The sequence below is a fragment of the Lonchura striata genome, chromosome W (genome assembly GCF_050655825.1).
Source record: "Lonchura striata isolate lonStrDom1 chromosome W, ASM5065582v1, whole genome shotgun sequence".
NCBI lineage: Eukaryota > Metazoa > Chordata > Aves > Passeriformes > Estrildidae > Lonchura > Lonchura striata.
This window is the reverse complement of record NC_140743.1, coordinates 15,454,347-15,473,538: the sequence shown is the minus strand read 5'-3', so window position 1 is coordinate 15,473,538 and position 19,192 is coordinate 15,454,347. Positions and strand designations below refer to the sequence as shown.

At 46.8% G+C, this 19,192-nt stretch overlaps 1 protein-coding gene and 1 non-coding gene across 2 annotated transcripts; both read left to right on the top strand.

Moving 5' to 3' along the window:
* The first annotated feature begins 16,256 nt into the window (after positions 1–16,256).
* On the top strand, positions 16,257–18,920 carry LOC146763090 (large ribosomal subunit protein eL37-like). Its single transcript, XM_085571124.1, has 4 exons — positions 16,257–16,316; positions 17,053–17,188; positions 17,463–17,547; positions 18,809–18,920. The coding sequence occupies exons 1-4, from the start codon at positions 16,314–16,316 to the stop codon at positions 18,876–18,878; spliced, it is 294 nt and encodes a 97-aa protein (XP_085427250.1). The 5' UTR covers positions 16,257–16,313; the 3' UTR covers positions 18,879–18,920.
* On the top strand, positions 18,627–18,707 carry LOC146763091 (small nucleolar RNA SNORD72). Its single transcript, XR_014952691.1, has one exon. It is a non-coding gene; the product is annotated as a small nucleolar RNA SNORD72 (small nucleolar RNA).
* Positions 18,921–19,192: the final 272 nt, after the last annotated feature.

Sequence of the window (19,192 nt, the reverse complement as noted above, 5' to 3'; positions counted from 1 at the left end):
CTTCTGTTGTTCCTTTTGGGTGAATGATGTTCTGACAGCCATCCTAGTACTAAAATTAAACAAAACAATATTACCAACATACATTTGGTTCCCTCCCCTCCCCCAGCTCCCCCTTTTGGGTTAAAATAAAAATAAATTTCAGGACGGAGGGGTAAAGGGATGACGGGTTAGGTATGAGGGTAGAGGGAACGGCACAGGAGGGGATGGGGTGGCGGAAGTTGTTAAGTCTTGCAGAGGTAGGTATGTCCTTGTGATGAGGACCCGGGAGACGATGTTGGGTGGTCTTCCGGTCCTCTTCTTTTTTCTCCGTCGCCACGCCACTGCATTATCTGGTGGTGATTGTGATGGGGTCGCTGGGTTGCTCTTCGCTGGGGGGTCCGTGGTAGTGCTCTCCAGGTACGGTTTGACGTATTTTCCAGGAATCCATTTGGGACCCTGGGCTGTGGAAACACAAGCGTACCCTCTCCCCCACGTTATCAGAGGGTACGGCCCTGAGATGATTTTTGATTCTGGGTCTCTGATGAGGACTGGCGGACGCTCTTTCAAAATTGCCCTGGTGTTATTGCAAAAGTGTCTGAGTGCAGGGGGATTCGGCTCCCGGTCAGAACAATTTAAAAAATTAAGAACATAAAGTGCCTTGCATAATCTTTCAACTGGTGTCATGGCCAGAGCCGAATCGTGTTGTTGTTCTAGCAGCCTTTTTAACTCTTTGTGGGAGCGTTCCACTATTGCCTGTCCTGTGGGGTTATGGGGAATGCCGGTGGAATGGGCAATTCCCCATTGTTGTAGAAATTGTGCGAATCTTGTCGAGGTGAATCCAGGCCCATTGTCCGTTTTGATGGCTTTTGGGACTCCTAATGTGGCAAATGCCATGAATAGATGTTTGATGATATCTTTTGTTTTTTCACCAGTGTGGAGTGACGCGAACACGGCCCCAGAAAATGTGTCTATGGACACATGCAGGTATTTCAGGCGGCCAAAAGGATTATAGTGAGTGATGTCTGTTTGCCACAGCTCCAATGCTGCCAACCCTCGGGGGTTTATCCCCGTTGGCAGCGGTGGAAGGGCGAAGGACTGACAGTTTGGGCATGTGGCTAGTATGGCTTTGGCTTGTTCTTTTGATATTTTAAATTGTCGGGCAAGGGCAGGTGCATTTTGATGGAAAAACGCATGGCTGAACCTTGCCTGTGCAAAGATGTCTGGTAAGGTTAATGAAAGTGCAGGTGCAGAGTAATGAGATGTCATTGCAAGGAGGTCGGCCATCCGGTTCCCCTCTGCAATAGCTCCTGGCAGGTCTGTGTGAGCCCGGACGTGCATAATATAATAGAGTTGCTCTCGGTGGGAGATCAGCCAGATTAATTCCGTGAGCAAATCGAATAACTGTTTGTTTTGAACTTCTTTGAGCAGGGCGTGTTCTGCCCGTTCTGCTACCCCGGCAACATAAGCCGAATCTGTTACCAGATTGAAAGGTTGCTGAAATTTTTTGAATGCTCTCACGACCGCAGCAAGTTCTGCGATCTGAGGGGAACCCTCAACCAGTTGGATGTCAGACTCCCACTTCTGACTCTCCGGGTCCTTCCAAGTGATCACCGATTTGTGGGATTTTCCCGACCCATCGGTGAACACCGTGAGAGCACCTTTAATAGGTGTTTTATTTTTGAATGACTTTGGGGCCAAATATAACGTGTCTTTGAATATTTTATGTTTAGGGTAATGAATGGAAATCTGTCCAGGGTAACTGTCTAAAGCAATTTGCAAACTTTCGTTTGTCTGAAGCAGGGATTCCAATTGTTCCAAATTAAGAGGTAAGTAAATGCACGCCGGGTCACACCCTGCGAGGGTCCGGAGGCGTTGTCTGGCCTTTATTATTATCCTAGCCATCAACTCTGCAGGAGTTGAAATAGTTTTCGCTGGCTGGTGCGGGAGAAACAGCCACTCAATGATAAGGAGTGGGTCCTTCCGCCCAGCGTCCCATTGAAAAAGCAGACCATGGAAGTTTGGGCACTTACCCAGTATGGCAAGGGTGACGGGAAGGAGCCGATCCACACGGTGGGCCTGACGGGATCGTATGGCCTCAGCGACTCTCTCCAGGGCTCCTTTGGCGGCAGGTGTTAGCTCGCGAGGGGAAGCTAGGTCGCCATCTCCTCGTAGCAGGTTGAAGAGCGGCGCCAGCTCCTCCGTGGTGAGTCCCAGGAGAGGTCGGATCCACGTGATGGTACCGCAGATCTGCTGGAGATCCCGCAGGGTCCGTGGGTCGTCTTTGACGGTGACAGATTGGGGCGCGACAGTCCTTCCCGTAATGTGAAAGCCCAAATACTTCCATGGCGCTGACAGCTGGATCTTTTCTTCAGCAATTTCAAACCCTGCAGCTTTAATGGCCTTAACAGTTTTGGAAAGTGTGATCTGCAGATAAGCTTGTGTTTCAGCGCAGATCAAGACATCATCCATATAATGCAGGATGATCGCTTCAGGGAACAGCTTCCTGATCGGCGAAAGCACCTGGGCCACAAAAGTTTGGCAGAGCACCGGAGAATTTTTCATTCCCTGGGGCAAAGTGGCCCATTGGTACCTCTTATAAGGCTCCGCCCTATTGATGGAAGGGACGGAGAACGCGAATCTGGGGGCATCTCCGGGATACAATGGGATGTTGAAAAAGCAGTCCTTGATGTCAATGACTGCGAGCTGCCAATCCCGGGGAAGCATGGAGGGTGAGGGAAGGCCAGGCTGCAGGGGGCCCATGTCCTCGATTACCTCATTGACCCTGCGCAGGTCTTGGAGCAGGCGCCATTTGTCTTTGCCAGGTTTTTTAATAACAAAGACAGGAGTGTTCCAGGGGCTGGTGGAGGGTATTAAATGCCCCAGGCGGACCTGCTCCTCCTACTAATTCATGGAGCGCTTTTAATTTCTCCTCCACAAGGGGCCACTGGTCTACCCACACTGGAACATCGGTCTTCCAATTCAGCGGTGGGGAGGTGCGCTCCGCAGTGGCCCATACTAAAAATCCCATGCAGGGCTAGGGATATCGAGGCGGGCACCCCATTGGGACAAAACGTCCCTGCCTAATAACATGATGTTAGATGAAACAACAAAAGGCCGAATGGTGGCAATCTGTCCCTCAGGGCCCTCCACACTTACCAGGTGTTTGCTGCGCATGGAGTTGACAGCTCCTCCCACTCCGGAGATTGTGCCACAAGGGGGCACCAACTCCCAGTCGCGGGGCCACTTTGACCGGGGTATGATGGTGACGTCTGCCCCGGTGTCTGCCATCAGGTCCAGTTTGATGGACTTTCCCTGAAGCGATAAAACAGTCTCAATCATTGGTCTGGATTTGCAAACATTTTGTGTGAGGAAGACAAAATTGTCTTCCCCGGAGTCATGTCCAGCGAAATAGTCCTGTACTGGTGGATCAGTGAGGTCGGCCACGTCGAGGAGGTACATGGCAGCGAAGGGGAGCCCCTTGGTGATGGTGCAAGGTGGTTGATGGCAGACGACTGAGACGGTGACCTCGGACCCCGGCTGAAAACACACCACTTCAGGAACGACGGTAACACGGTCTGGTGTGAGCCTGCAATCTCCGAGTATTAACACTGTTACCTCACAATTACGGTAAGGGGGTTCCAGGAACCCAGCGGGAACTCTCACCAGGTCCTCATCCTGGAGAGTCACAGTGATGGAGCTTTTGAGGACCCGGTGAGTGTCTGAATTTAAGTTGCGGGTTCTACGGAAGAGGCGGAGCCCGTCGTCGTGGCTCCGCCAACCCTCCGGAACTGTCCGCTGGGCCACCGGTCCTCCCGGATGGTGGGGAGGCCTGGGCGCTGTGAGGGGCCACTTGTTGTCCTTGCGCGGCCCCTCCCCGCGCTCCGCGACCCGTTTCCCGCCTGCTGATGGTAGGGCATCGGGTTCCTGGGTATTGGTCTTGGGGAGGGTGTGTACGAGTAGTGTGGTTGCTCCGGGGGCCAGTATGGGCAGTTGGCTTGTATGTGGCCCATCTGGCCACACCCGAAGCACCGGATGGTGTTCATCGTCAACATCGCCTCCCCAATCCCCTTACTTACTGCAAGGGCGACAGTGGTCTCGGTGGAGGCGGCTTTCGTGCAGGCCTCCACCATCTGTGCGATGGTGGGTTCGGGGTCCTGAGGTAAAGTCCTTAATATCTTCTTTGTCTCGGCTGTCGCGTTGGTCATGGCCATCTTTCTCAGGAGCTCTTCCCTCGCTGCAGGATGGTCTATCTGCCGGTCGATGGCCTCCCTCAGCCGGTCCACGAATTTTATGAAAGATTCCTCTGGGCCCTGGGTAATAGCTGAAAAGTTCTGGAGCGGGGTTTTCCCATCGGGGATTTTTAACAGTGCCGCTCGGCCAGCCTCCTTGATGTCATCTAGGACCTCCGTGGGTAACAGTATTTGGTCCTCTGGCTGGCTGAATTCCCCCTCCCCTGCCAGGGCTTCTATGGCTTCCTCTCCCTCTCCAATTGCCTCTGCTAAATTGTGTTTTTTCAGAAGAGGCTTGAGGAGCTTTCTCCATTGAATGTCCCACAATAAAAGCTCGGTGGGAGTGAGCAGGGACTTGGCAATATATTTAACGTCATGCTGGACCAATGTATGGCCCGAGAAAGTGAGGTCCAATACATTCTTAAAGAAAGGAGAGTCTCGACCATAGTCTTTGGCAGCCTTCCTCAGTTCTTTAATCTCCACATATGGGAGTTGCTCCCAGTGTGGCCACTGCCCCCTGGTCCTCACCACAGGTGCTGCGAACGGCCCCAGATCTTTTGCGAATTCTAAATCCCCATCCTTAATTGCCTCTGCCCTGATCCGGGCCCACCCACCTCCCGGCCTAGGTGTGGGCCGGGGGCTGTCGCTGTCCTCATCCTCATCGGAGGACGAGGCAGGACGAGCAAGGGCTCGGACCTTCCCCTTGGCCGGTGGGCTTCGGTGGCATGAAGCCCGGCAGGCCAAGATGGCCTGCTTCCGGCCAGGCCGACTTCCGGTTCCGGTGGCGTGGGAACCAGAAGAGGCCTGAGGGGAGGCGTGGCCAGGCTCACCCACCGGGGTGTGGCCTTCCGGCAGGGGGTTCCCTCCCACCGGGGCGTGGCCTTCCTGCAGGCCGGTCCCTCCCACCGGGGCGTGGCCTTCCCGCAGGCCGGTCCCTCCCACCGGGGCGTGGCCTTCCTGCAGGCCGGTCCCTCCCACCGGGGGCCCACCCAGGGGTGTGGCCATGGGGGCTGGAGGGGCGGGTCCCGACGACGTAACAATCGACGCGGCGGTAGGGGCGGGACCCGACGCAGGGGCGGCACTCGACGGAGGTGGAGCCTGAGGGGGACTGGCAGGGGCCCGAAGGGAGTGAGGAGGTGGAGAGGAGGCGCCATTTTGTCCCTCGGTGGCGGGCTGCTCGGCCATGTGGCCGGCGCCATTTTGTGAGGTGTGGTGACAGAGATCAGGAATCGAATAACATGGTTTTAAACTGGGTACAGGGGTTTGAGGGCTTTGGGGAGAGGAAAGACTCGCACTGGGATGGCCAGTCCCAGGACGAGGAGAGGACAGAGTGGGGCGGGGAGCAGCAGGGAGACGGTAGCAGCCCTGTGCCTGGTTATGGCAGGATCTGCTGCCCGACCCACCCTTAGGGGAAACCGAGTTAGGAGTGGGGGGGGCGGGATGAGGGTTAGGAGAACCGGGAACCCAACTCTCACCCTTTTGTTTAAATAAAGTGTAAATAGAATGAAAAAGTGGAAAAAAATGCCCCACAGAAAAATTCCCCTTTACTTGTAATGCGTATAACAGTTTCCCAATATTTCCCCAGAAAATAAGAGAAGAAAAATCATCCCTGGAGGTGTCAGGGAAGTTATCGAAAATAAGATTAACAAAAGCCTTAAGGTCCCTCTTTTTAAAATAAATGTTACCCAAAACAAGGGAGGATTTAACGTGGAGGTAAAAATCCCGCCGGGCAGGAGACAAGCGGTTGCCCATTCTCACTGCAGAAAAAAGGAAATCCCCAAAGAGACAAAGCGAGAAACGAAAAGGAAAAGAGACAGGGTCGGGTGCCAGACAGGGCACCAGGAACTCACGACAAAGAAGACCGCTGTCAAAACGAAAAAGCCTCTGAGGGGGAGAGGAAGCGCTGCAGATCTCGTCCCGTTCGGAGTCTGCTCCCAAACTCGAAGTCGAACCAGGACGAGGTGTCTGCAGCCCGCGAGGTAGGCGATCTTCTTCAACGAAGAGCAGCCGCTCGTGGAACTGGCGGCGAACGGCGCTTTTCGTCCTCGGGCAGCCGGATCACAGAGCCGAGGCAGCCGAGGAGACGCTCTGCGGCTGACTCCTGAGAGGGGCCAGTCTGTTCGGGCGCCAGTTGAGGCTTCTGGGTCTCTGACTACTCTGCTTGTCAGAGAGCCGAGTCCTCGAAAGCCGGATAGCGTAATGAAATCTTCCTCTATGAAGGCGGGACGGCACACAGGCGGCTTTATTCCAGGAGGGTTTATTGAGGAACAGCAATTCAGGGAGCGAAGGGAAAACAACCACTCCGGGAGGGAGCTCGCTCTGAGAGCTTCGAACAGGGGGCGGAATCGGGATTATAACGGGGACAAGAGAGGGAGGGTCCAGGCATGAAGCGTTCAGTGAGGGAAGGCTTCGGGGGCAGAGTCAGGGTCGAGTGGCAGGGTTATAACCAATGAGGGTAAAGGGAAAGAGCGGTTTCAGGGAAGGAACCAATGGAGGTATAAAGAACAAAGAATTTTCTAGCACCAAGGGATGACAGACATACTGATTGATAACAGGGGAGGCGGGGAACTACACACCTGTCACCTCCCAGGGTAATTCGGGGGGACAGTTTCCCAAGTCCCCTCCCACACTACGGTTCCATTATTTTGTGAGAAAAATGGCCAGTAAATAGACAAAGCAAGAGATAAAAGGAGTGAGAGAATTCCCTGGGCTAACTGGGACTGGGTCTCAGGGAAGGTGTGGGACCCATTGGAAGAAGGGAGACGAGGGTTTTCCTGGCACAATCCACTAGGAAAGCAGAAGAAAAAGTGGAAGGGGGCCCCTAAAAATTCTGCTGTGTTGAAGGATAAATATGCCCAAGAGCATCCAGGGTTGAACAAAATTCTGCTGGATTGTGGGATAAACACGCCCAAGAGCATCCAGGGTTGAACCTGCTGGGTTGAGGGATAAATATGCCCAAGAGCATCCAGGATTGAACCTGCTGTGTTGAGTGATAAATGTGTCTAAGAGCATCCAGGGTTGAACAAAATTCTGCCAGATTGAGGATATGCCCAAGAGCATCCAGGGTTGAACAACACAGCTGGATTGAGGGATAACCAAGAGCATCCGGGGTTGGCCAATAATATTTTGAGAATTTATAATACCTGTGGGTGGATACTAACAAGTGACTTGAGAACAAAGGTACCTTATTTTTGTGTTGTCCTGTTGTGAATGGGAACGTGTGAGACAGACAAAATAAAGAAATAAAAGTGAGTGTGAATGGAGGAACTTAAATGTAATGTATGTTGTTGATTTTGGGTTTAACTTTATTTTCTGGAAGGAGGTGTTTTATATTGTGTTGTAGAGAGAAGGAATTTTTGGTGTTATGGAGTGGGTGGTTTTCTGTGTTGTGGGGAGGGGGTGAAATTTTAGTGGTTGGGTGTAGAGAGCTTGGCAGAAGAATAGTTAAATAGCAAGGGACATGAAACTGTAAAATTAGTCAAAGTATGAAGGGCTACGTGACTGCTGCAAGGTCTCCATGACCCTGAAAGCAGGTGGTATGCAGAAATCAGGATGATTGAAACTTCTTGGTATGTAGAAAAGATAAAGAGGAGCAAAGAAGTACTAACTACAAGGACAGTAGAGCGAGATAGTTGCACAAGTCACATAGCAACCAATTAGGAGCTTGGCTTTTACAATATGCATGAGCTAATTAGCGAGTATATATAAAATGTGTAATCTGTCACAATAAACTGAGACTTGATGATCATGATATCATGAGTCTTGTCTCCCGCGGCACCCCCCAACAGTTGGGAAGTAGGAAACGGGGGCCAGGGACAAATAGATAAAATCCTGAAAAATAAAACAGGACAAAGAACCAGTAAGTTGGGCTCAGGGAAAGGAGGGAATAAAAGAGTGCCAGCAGATATACCCCAAGATAGTTCCCTGGGAATGATGTTAGCTAACTGGGATATTGATCCTTGTACAAGAAAAAAGGATAAAGTAAAAATGATTTAGTATTGTATGACAGAATGGACAAAAAATGAAATAAGACCCAACTATGTTTATTGGCCTAGATATGGTTCTTTTGAGAGTTGGATTTGCCAAGTCTTAAACACGTTTGTAAATTCTAAATAACCACTTAATCCGGAAGAGGGAGAATATGCTGCGTGCTGGACAGGAGACACGGAACCCCTGGGGATAAGTTTTTAAAATAGCAGAAGCCCCAAAAACAAAGCAAGAAGAAAAAAGAAGGGCTGGGACACCCTGGAAATGTTGCCTAACGCGCTCCTGCTGGTTCCCCCAGCTCAGGATTTTCCGTCTGCCCCAGACGCGACAGGGTTCCCGCCTGCACCGGCTCCTGCCGCCTCGCTTGCGGCAGCCCCGTCCGCCCCAGCCCCGGCCACCTAGACTGCTCCGGTTCCTCCAGTCTCTCTGGCTGCGCCAGGACTCCCGCGTGCGCCGGCCGTGCCGCTTTTTCCAGCGGCTCAGGTTGACCCGGTTTTTCCAGCCCCCCGGCCTCTTCGGCCGTCCCAACCCCGGCCGCTCCGTCCGCGCCGACACCAGCCGCGCTGGGCACCGCTGCTCCGACCGCCATGGACCTCGCGCAAACTGTCCACGCCCCAGTTTGATTTCCGCCGGAAGGCTCCTCCCCTTTGGCGGTTCCGGCGACGGTCTCCGCCTCCGCACCCCCCCCCCCTCCCCCCCCCCCCACTCCTTGGAAGACTCAGCCTCGATGCTGACTCCCGCCCCCAATACCCTTTCTCTGGCAGCCCCATCAATCCTCGCCCAGGCCGCCGTTTCCTTTGTAACGACGTCTCCTGCTGTTCAAGGGAACTTTCTCCTTAAAGGAGGGACACCATACCAAAATACAAGCTCAGTTAAAAAGCTGCTTAATAATCTTTCCCCTGACACTTCCCCAAAAGAAGGGGAAAAAGCTATGAAGAATGAAGAACAAATGGGTTGGGATCAAGAGGTTAGTTTATTTCCATTACGAGAAGTACCAATGGGTGGAGTCCAAGGGGGGACAGGATTTGTAAACGTCCCCCTGACTTCTTCAGAAGTCAGAAATTTTTAAAAAGAGATTAAAGGATTATTGGAAGATCCCATAGGTACAGCTGAACAATTAGATCAATTCTGCATTTTTACTTGGGAAGAAATGCAGTCAATAATGAAAATACTATTTTCCCTAGAAGAGAGACAGATGATTAGAGCCGCTGGAATCAGAATTTGGGAAAGGGAGAATCAACAAGGTATACCAGGGGACCAGAAAATGCCAATAGCATGTCCTAACTGGAACCAAAATGAAGAGGCTGGGCAAGGACATATAAATGATTATCGTAATCTGATAATCAGAGGAATAAAAGAGGCAGCACCCTGAGGGCAAAATGTTAAAAGGGTCTTTGAGGGACAACAGGGAAAAGAAGAGACCCCAACAGAGTGGTTAGAGAGGCTCCGAAAGAATATGAAACAGTACTCCAGAATAGACCCTGAAGCCATAGCAGGGCAAGATCTATTGCGAGTTAATTTTGTCACTCATGCCTGGCTGGATATTAGAAAAAAACTGGAAAAGGTGGAGGACTGGCATGATAAATGATCTATTAAAAGAAGTGCAAAGGGTTTATGTGCAGAGAGATGAAGAAAAAGCCAAAGTGGATGCAAAGATTGATAGCCACAATGCGACAAAGCAATTTCCAGAGGAATCTAAATCCCTCAAGTACCACCCCAAATGTTCAGGTTTCAGAGACAGGGAAAATGCATGATCCTGGCACGATCAAAATTCCAGGAGCAATCTAAAACTGCCTGTCATTATTGTGGGGAAGAAGGGCACTATAAGAAGGAAATTCCCTCACCTAAAAAAGGATCTGAAAATTTTCCAAGCAATACACCCAGAAGAGGAATAGGGAGGTCATGGGCTTTATTTTCTGAGGGACAAGTACCATCTAGAGCATTTGATAACTTTAAAAGTAGGCCCCCAATAGGAGGAATTAGAATGTATAGTTGATACTGAGGCAGAGAGAACTTGTGTGGTAAATATCCCTAAGGGATATGATGTCAATAATGACACTCTGAAGGTAACAGGAGCAAAAGGAGATGGGTTTAAAGTCCCTGTTATTAAAAATTGAAGGGGAAACCAGAATAGGGATGGGTGATGTCTTATTAGTTCCTGGAGCAGGCAGCAACTTAGTGGGGAGAGACTTACAGGTGCAACTACGAATCGGAGTCATACCAGAAGAAGGAAAGATGACAGTTAAAGTATTAAAGCCGGGCCAAGAAGATGAGGAAAAGATAAACAAAGAAGTTTGGGCTGGGGAAGAAAATAGGGGGTGTGGGAACCCCATGCTTGCTCTGGGGTCCCATATGGTGGTGAAATTTCTCCTCCAACCCGTGCTTCCAAAGAAAAACTCCGCAGGCTTTTGCTGTTTGGTCTCAAGGCAGTTTATTGTTAGTTATCTAAAAGATTGTCTTCTCGGGCTGCGGCTGCTTGGTCAGCGGCCTGGGTAGAGGCACACACACACCCTGACACCCTCTCTGTCTGCTGTCTTCTTCTTCTCTCCCCCCGCCCAGGGCTGCTGCTATCTTTTATATGATATATTACATATTACATGTTTATAGTTTTCCCCCAATACCTACTACCTATATTACAAAGTGCTTTTCTACTCTAAACCAATCTGTGAGTGCCAACATCACCAAGAACATGGAGTCAAGGAAGAAGAAGGAGGAAGAACAGGATCAGCCCACTTTCCTCCATCTTAGAACTCCTGACCCCCATGTACAAAGTAAAAACCCCTCCTGTACAAGTGTTAAAACCCCCCTGTACAATACTAAAAAAATTTCCCCTCTGTTTTGTAACTAGTTTTACTATACTATCTAACCTTTTGTGACTGCTTGTTCCACCTCGAAAGTTGGTAACTCATTCCATGGCTCAAACTCAAAATCACAGCTGTTTCCAGCTGTCTGCCAGGGTCTAAAATGCTTCTGACCAAGGCCTGGAACCTCTAAAAATGTCTGAGAGACATTTTGAGTTCCAACAAGGAAGAATTGGAAGTTCCAAAGTTTAGTGAGGCGGAAGAGAGTGAACTAAGTAGGATAGGGGGAAGGAAAGATCAGTTAGGGAAATGGAAACTTCCTGATGGAAGACAATAACTTAATAAGCCACTTACTAGAAAAATATTAGAAGACATGCATCAAAAAACTCATTGAGGTACTCAAGCTCTGTGTGATCACTTTCTAAAGAATTATGGGTGTATTGGGATTTTTGGATTGGCAAAACAAGTAACTGAAAGGTGTATAATTTGTCAAAAGTTAAATAAAAAGGTAATGAGGAAAACAACATTTGGAGGCCTTGAGTTAGCTCTTTGACCATTTCAAAGTATACAAGTGGACTTTACTGAACTTCCCCAAGTACAGAGATGGAAATTTTTATTAGTAATAATAGACCATCTAACTCATTGGGTGGAAGCTATTCCTGCCGTCAGACCCACAGCCAATGTAGTATGTAAAACCCTTTTGGAACAAATTATTCCCAGATATGGAATGGTTAATAGGATAGACTCAGATAGAGGAACACATTTTACGTCAAAAGTCTTACAGTAAATAACTCAAGCCTTGGGAATAAAATGGGAATTACATACCCCATGGCATCCACAGAGTTCAGGCCGGGTAGAGAGGATGAACCAGACTTTAAAGAGAATTTTAACAAAATTAATGATTGAAACCCAAATGTCATGGGTAAAAGGCCTACCTTTGGCTCTATTCAGGGTCCGAACACAACCCAGGTCAGACCTGGGAGTGTCACCCCATGAGATGATGTTCGGATTACCCTTTCTGAGCATCCAACATGAAACTGCTACTTATGAAGTAGGGGAAATGAGTTTTAGAAAATATGTCACCACAATTGCAAAACCACTTGAAAATTTGCGGTTGAAAGAGATAATCCCTCAAACCACACCTTTAGAATTTAAAATTCATAATATCCATCCAGGGGAATGGGTACTAGTGAAAATGTGGAAAGAACAATCTTTAACTCCACAATAGGAAGGTCCTTTTCAGGTACTACTGATGACTGAGGCAGGAATCCGTACCAGGGAATGAGGGTGGATCCATACCAGCAGAATCAAAGGACCTGTGGAAGAACCTAAGGAATGGACTATAACATCTAAACCGGGTGATACCAAATTGACTCTCAAGCGGGGACTGAGTGGTAATGAACTGAGAGGACCCAAATGATCCAAGGAATGTATGAAGAATTACACCTAATTGGGAAATAAGTCCGAGCTTATATCAGTGGTTTCAAGTGTCGCCTGGATAAGTCCTGAGACAACTCTGATAGCCTCCTTGGGGAGGAATACTTCCACTTCAAACAGGAGGATCAGGACTGTTTTGGACAGAGTTCTCGTATTCTGACCTTAGACTGTGACTTATATAAAGAAGAGGAGGAATTACAACTTCAATCAGTGCCATATCGTATACCCTATTTGATTCATCCAAGTACCGGACATGCTAGCTGGGTTAAATGTAAATGTTTAAATTGTGGGAAAAATTGGTATCGTAGTTCACACATTCAACACTCTCCTTGCAGGAAGTGTCAAGTGCCAAATCTATCCTCTATCCAGGTAGACCTCAAAACAACTGAAATAATAACTTTGTTTTGTGGATGGGAATTATTAGTGCCTGTTGAATGGGAAATACCTGAAGAATGGTGGGAAACTACAGTTAAGGAGTGTCAAAAACAATTTGCATGGAAATTAGCAAAAAGGAAGTGACAAGGAAAAAGAGGGCAAGACTGGATTGGCCGCTGTACTCGCCACCGAGATGATCATATATACCTGCTATAGGTAGCAACCCCATAGGCATGGGAGGTGGGGGTATAAGCCATACCAGACCTCTGTTATTCCTTTTTCTGTCACTCATTTTTTGTCTTTTCCTTTTCAGGATACCGGCAAAGTCATGTCACAGATCTTACCAAAAGCTGTATACGGAAAGACACCAAGGTTCCTTTTTTATTACACACACCCATATCAACAGTCACTATTATAACCCATCCAAATTAGGCAACTGTATACAAAATGGGAAAAAGCACTAGATTGCTGAAAATTTAGGAACAAGTGGTAACAGGTTGGGAAGTAAATGTCCTAAAGGACAGAGATGGGTTCGTTTCACTTTTACTACTGGGAGTAAGGTCCAAGATTTGGTTAAAGAACAACTGGTAAGCAGAAAGGCAAAACCAGTACAGCAATCAAAATCTGTGCCAATTTCACTTCAAGATTTAGATATAAAACTTGAACAGCAATTAGAAAAGGAAATAGATACCTTAAGATTGGGGAAAAACCTGTTTGTGGAATTAGGGGAAAGAATAAGTAAGGAACTTAACATGACCTACTGTTTGGTTTGTGGGGGAGCTTTGATGTCAGAAGAATGGCCATGGAAATGCAGTAGCTTAGGCTTGATTGAACTCCTTAAGTGGAACTAGGCAAATACAAGGGGGGAAAACCAACTAGAAGGGTGGATTTTAAGCTCAACAGTGATAGGAGAGGAATGTCGCTGTCGCACTGGGAAAAAATTTCATAATGAAGTAGGGAAAACTCCCTGTAAGAGATATAAAGTTAGCAATGGAACTTCTACATGGTGGATCCCAGAGGAACCAACTCAGTATTGGACTCGAGGAGAAATGAAAAGAGGAATTCTAAATATAATAACAAAATTGGACTTTTTCAATGTAATGATACAGGCAAAAATCCTTATTCTGAGATCCCAGAAATATCCAAATTTTGGGAAAAGAGAAATCAACAGAAAAATAATTATTGGAAGGCACCAGATGGCTTATTTTGGATATGTGGAAAGACAGCATACCCAAGACTCCTCTCTAGCTGGAGAAGGAGTTGCACTTTGGGAATTATACAAGCAGGATTCTTTTTTCTACCAGAACCAAATGAAGATCAATTAGGAGTACCAGTCTATGAGGACCTAAAAAGAAATAAAAGGGACTTGACTGGGAGATCCCAAAAATGGGGAGATGAGGAGTGGCCCCCAGAACACAGTGGAAACATATGGGCCAACCACCTGGGCACCAGATGGGAGTTGGGGATATCAAACCCCAATTTATATGCCGAATCGTATTATAAGACTTCAAGCAGTTCTGGAGATAATAACAAACAGAACTAGTCAGGCAATAGAATTAATATCAAGGCAACAAACCCAAACAAGAGCTGCAGCATATCAAAATAGGTTGGCCTTAGACTATTAGCTGAAGAAGGGGGTATTTGTGGAAAATTTAATACATAAGATTGTTGTTTCAAAATAGATGACAACAAAGATGCCATCCTAGATATAGTCAATTATATCAGAAAAATAGCCCATGTACCAGTCCAAAAGTGGGAATCAATGCTAAAAACTAGCTGGTGGGATAATGTATTGGGCATAGAATGGTGGAAGAAACTAGGCTTCTTCCTTTTATGTGCTACAGCTGGTTTGATATTTCTTCCCTGCTTGATCCTCTGCTTTATTCAGCTAATCACCAGCGTAGTCCAGGGCATGCAAGTGGTAACAATGCCTATAGACCCAAAATTGACTACATCTAAAACGGCACAAAAAATTATGGTGTTAAAAAAACAAAATAATATGGAAGACCCCTTGAAGGAAGCAAAAATTATTTATGAAAAAAATAAGCAAATAATGGAGGATGGAAAACAAGAAATACTGCTCAAGCCAAATGATTTGTAAAAAGGGAAGAGGTGGGATTGTTATAAATACATATTATGTTGTTGGTTTTTCACAAATATTAGGATGAATGTTATATGTATAATGTTAAAATAACTTTGCTTTTATTTCTGCTATTAACAAAAACTTAGACGTAGTAGTAGGGGTAGCTGATATAGTTATGAGTGAACTGTCTGTTTGGTTAGGATAACATCCAGTGAACATGTAATGAGGACCCTGCTATTGATATGCCAACTATCAGCATCTGCCGTCTGACGAAAGTATGGACCAAGGCCCGAACTGGAAGTGATAAAGAGGAGACAAAACCACAGCCAAGAAACACGCATGCTCTAAAAAGGCGGACCCAAGGAGGGGCCATGTAAAATAGTAATCTTTGCTTTACTGTCTTTGTCTCTTATTGTTCTTTATTAAACTATTTAAATTTTCACAGGAGAGTGAACGTGTTTTTCACACTTTCCCTAATAAACTGTCTTTATCTCAACCCATGAGTTTTCTAGCTTTTACCCTTCCGATTTTTACTCCCATCCCACTGATGGGGGAGTGAGCAAACGGCTGTGTGAGGCTTGATTGCTGGCTGGAGTCAAACCACAATAGCTGGCATGTAAGAATTTAAGTGGTGCATCTGAATAAAAAACAATTTTACATTAATAATGTCCATTGCAATGCTTTAGGCAGACTATCACCTTGCAAGTGTGGGGCTTGGTAGGAACACTGACAAGCACAGCGTGCCTGTTTTTTAAGGCAGTTCACTTTGAAAGTATGTATTACAGCCACAAAGATCCTTTCACTGAAGGGGAAATTTTCATTTCAGTCATGAAAATAGGTTTCACTTGACGTAAAAATAAAGCCAGGACTTGATTCTGCAGCCAGAAGTGGAGCTGTAGGCACCTGTGAATAGCAGCATGGGTACTATTGCAGGGAATATGCATTAGAGTTAAAAATGATGTACCAGTAAGGCAATTTAGGTGGTTAAATTTACACATAAATACCCCTTAATCATTATTTCCAGGACCAGTTGCACCATGGCCTAGGACACATTGTGTCGCCCTAATAAGCACCAGTTTTTGTGTGATGTCACCGAGGAACCTTTGGGGTCTGGCCCCCGAGGGTCTCACCCACGACACCACAGCTTTCAGGGACCCTGCCTATCCCAGTAGGCCGGGCCCGGCGGGAAGGAGACATCACACGGAGAGGACTCTTGAGTACAACTTGAGGTGAGGCTAAGACAAGAAGAGCACTCACTTTCTGCCGCGCCGAGCCAAGCCGGGCCTATCCCGCCGGGCCACCGGCCCGGATGACTCCGCCACGCCCAACCGAACAGTCCCAAGCACGTCTCCGGAAGCGCTTGCCAGACTATAGCGGAAGCGGGGCGGGGCATAGTCTCTTTGGTGCTAACCCCCGGAGAAGATGGTGAGTGCTGAGGCCTGGGTACGGCGATATCTATCATCATCCGCCGCCGTGCCGGGCTCTGTAAGGCCGTGGGCCTCGTCTGGGGCGTGGGGCGGCCCTGCGCCGTGCTGTGGCCGGGCTCGGTGGTGGGGCTGCGCTGCGGGGAGACGAGGCTGGGACCTGAGACTGAAGGCCTGGCAGTGAGCCCCGTTCCTGGCCTGTGTGGGGGCGTCGGACATCTCGTCCCGGGCGAAGAGGCAGCGCTGGGGTATGGGGCTGTGCTACCGCGGGATCTCCTTCGGGGTCCCCTCCGTGCTTGCTGCGGGCCTGGCCGGGACAGCGCTCTTCCCAGGCATGAGGGAGCCTTTCAGATGACGTAGTAAGAGGTAGTTTGCCAAAGCCTCTTGCGAGTGTACGGTTAATCTATGAAAATAAGTACATTTCCTCAGGAACATCACCGATAAATTTGAGGGAGATGAGAAAGGAGTTGGAGATAACCACTCAGTACCTTCATTTTATTACAGCACTGGGCAGGGGGATAGGAATGGCAAAGAGAAGTGTAAGAAACTGATTTCTTAAAATGGAGAATACCTATAAAAGAAACTGAGTTGGTGTTTCAGAGATCAGTGTGTCTCTGCCATGTTTACTGAACTTGGTGAATTTGAGAGTGTTTTTTAGAGAAGCCTGTGTTTTGAGTTGCATGATTTTTGAGTGATAGTGATATTTACAATGTGCAATGTCTTGAAATATTTCTCAGACAAAGGGTACATCATCATTTGGTAAGCGACGAAATAAGACACACACCTTGTGCCGTCGGTGTGGGTCCAAGGCGTACCATCTGCAGAAATCTGCCTGTGGGAAATGTGGTTACCCTGCTAAGCGTAAGAGAAATTGTAAGTAAGAGTTGAGTTTAAAAACTTGTGGTTTTTTGTCATCTTCAGTAATCTTTTTCCAACCAAGAAAGAATATACTGTATCATCTTACAGTGTTAGGAACTTATTTGAAATTAATACTGATTTAACTGTATTTCAGCTAATGTGCAGTATTACTGAATAATTTACTTAATTTATAATTGTTTTTCTGTGAAATTGAATAGTTGTGCTATTCAAATGTACCATGCAACTAATTCTTTGGTGTAGATGAGTAACAGTAATTTCTGTGTTCTAGATAACTGGAGTGCAAAGGCTAAAAGACGCAACACCACTGGTACTGGTCGCATGAGGCACCTGAAAAGGGTCTACCGTCGATTCAGGTACGACATTTTATTACAAACTAGTGTAATCTGACATCTTCAATGGATTTCACTGAATTATAAAATTCATCATTCAAACTTAACACTTATTTAGTATGCTTGATGAGGTATGGTATTTCTTTTAAAATATATTGTGGAAATAAATTATGTCATATCTTCAAAAGAATATACTGCCAATTATAAAAAGCTCATTCCTTGTTAAAAAATAGGCTCTATAGCAAACTGATGTTTCTGTTAATTGTAGATAGTACAGAACACAGAGGGTATTGTAATAAAGCACTCACATTTGAAAAGGCATACTTTGTGTAGCATTACCTTTTTGGGAGTCTGAAATTTATGGCTGCACTGAAGTTGGATTTTTCTAAGAAACAATTCTTGAAATGCATTCCAATCCCTTCTTGCCCACAAGAAAAGGATTTAAATACTTCAGTGGTTGCTCTTTAATTTGGAGTACAATTAGTAACATCTGATTCTAAATTACAGGTTTCTAAAATGTATTATAAAGCTTTGAGTTGTACTTAAAAGGTACCGTACTGTTAAACTTGCTAAGAATTTCTTTCTGTATGACCTCCATGTTCTAAAGTACAGCTCTGTAACTTTTGCCCTGATACACCAGAAAGATGGATGAAAAAGCCAAGCAATTCAAGAGTATTTTCCTAAAAATGTAGATTGGATTTAATAGTGAAAAGTAAGTCTTTTAAGTCCCGGACCTAGGTGTATTTGAGGGATCCATTCATCAGGGCTTTTTTGGTAAGCATAGTCTTTCTCAGAAGCATCCAGAAAACACCTTACAATGTGCGACTGCAGCCTGATTTCTACCAAGTGTTGCTGAAGTAGAAATATCATCTCCAAAAGCAAGCTTAGGGTTGATCTCTGTAAGAAATTGACTTGCACTTCAGTGCTAAAAAATGCAAAATCTTTTGCTGAGCTGCTTAGTAGCAACATAAAGTAAGGCATGCCTTCAGTGGGTGTGCTGTATCAGATTCAGTCTTGCAGTGTTTACTCAATTAATGAAATCTTCCTGTTTGAAGAAGTAATTTACTTCAGCAGAAGAGAAAACCATATTGCTTATTCCAAACATTTTATGAATTATGTTTCTTAAGAAAAACCTCTGAACATATGAACTCCATAGTGATTTCAGTGCATTACTGAGAGAAGCTGAAAAAAGCTGGTGAACCTGATCTGAAACATTGCTTCTTGGAAAATAACTTGGAGCAAAAGTCAACCTTTCAAAAGATAATAGCCATATTTCTACTTCTAGGAATGGATTCCGTGAGGGAACCACGCCAAAGCCCAAGAGAGCAACTCTTGCAGCCTCCAGTTCATCATAAAGATACATGTATTTGTTAAAATAAATTGTCTTATCCAGAAAATGTCATTTTTTGTACATGTTTTACTTCAGTGAAACATGGTATATTGTGTCTGGCTAAGCTGGAGTTTGTTCCCCCACAGCAGCCCTCCCAGTGCTGTGCTTTGCATTGGGAGCTGGAAAGGTTCTGATAACACACCAGTGTTGTGGCTTCTACTGAGCAGCACTGGCACACCATCAGCGCTGTCTCTCCAACATTCCCCCATCAAGGGGCTGGGCGTGGACAAGATCCTGCCCAGGGACACAACTAGGCCAGCTGACCCAAATTACCCAAAG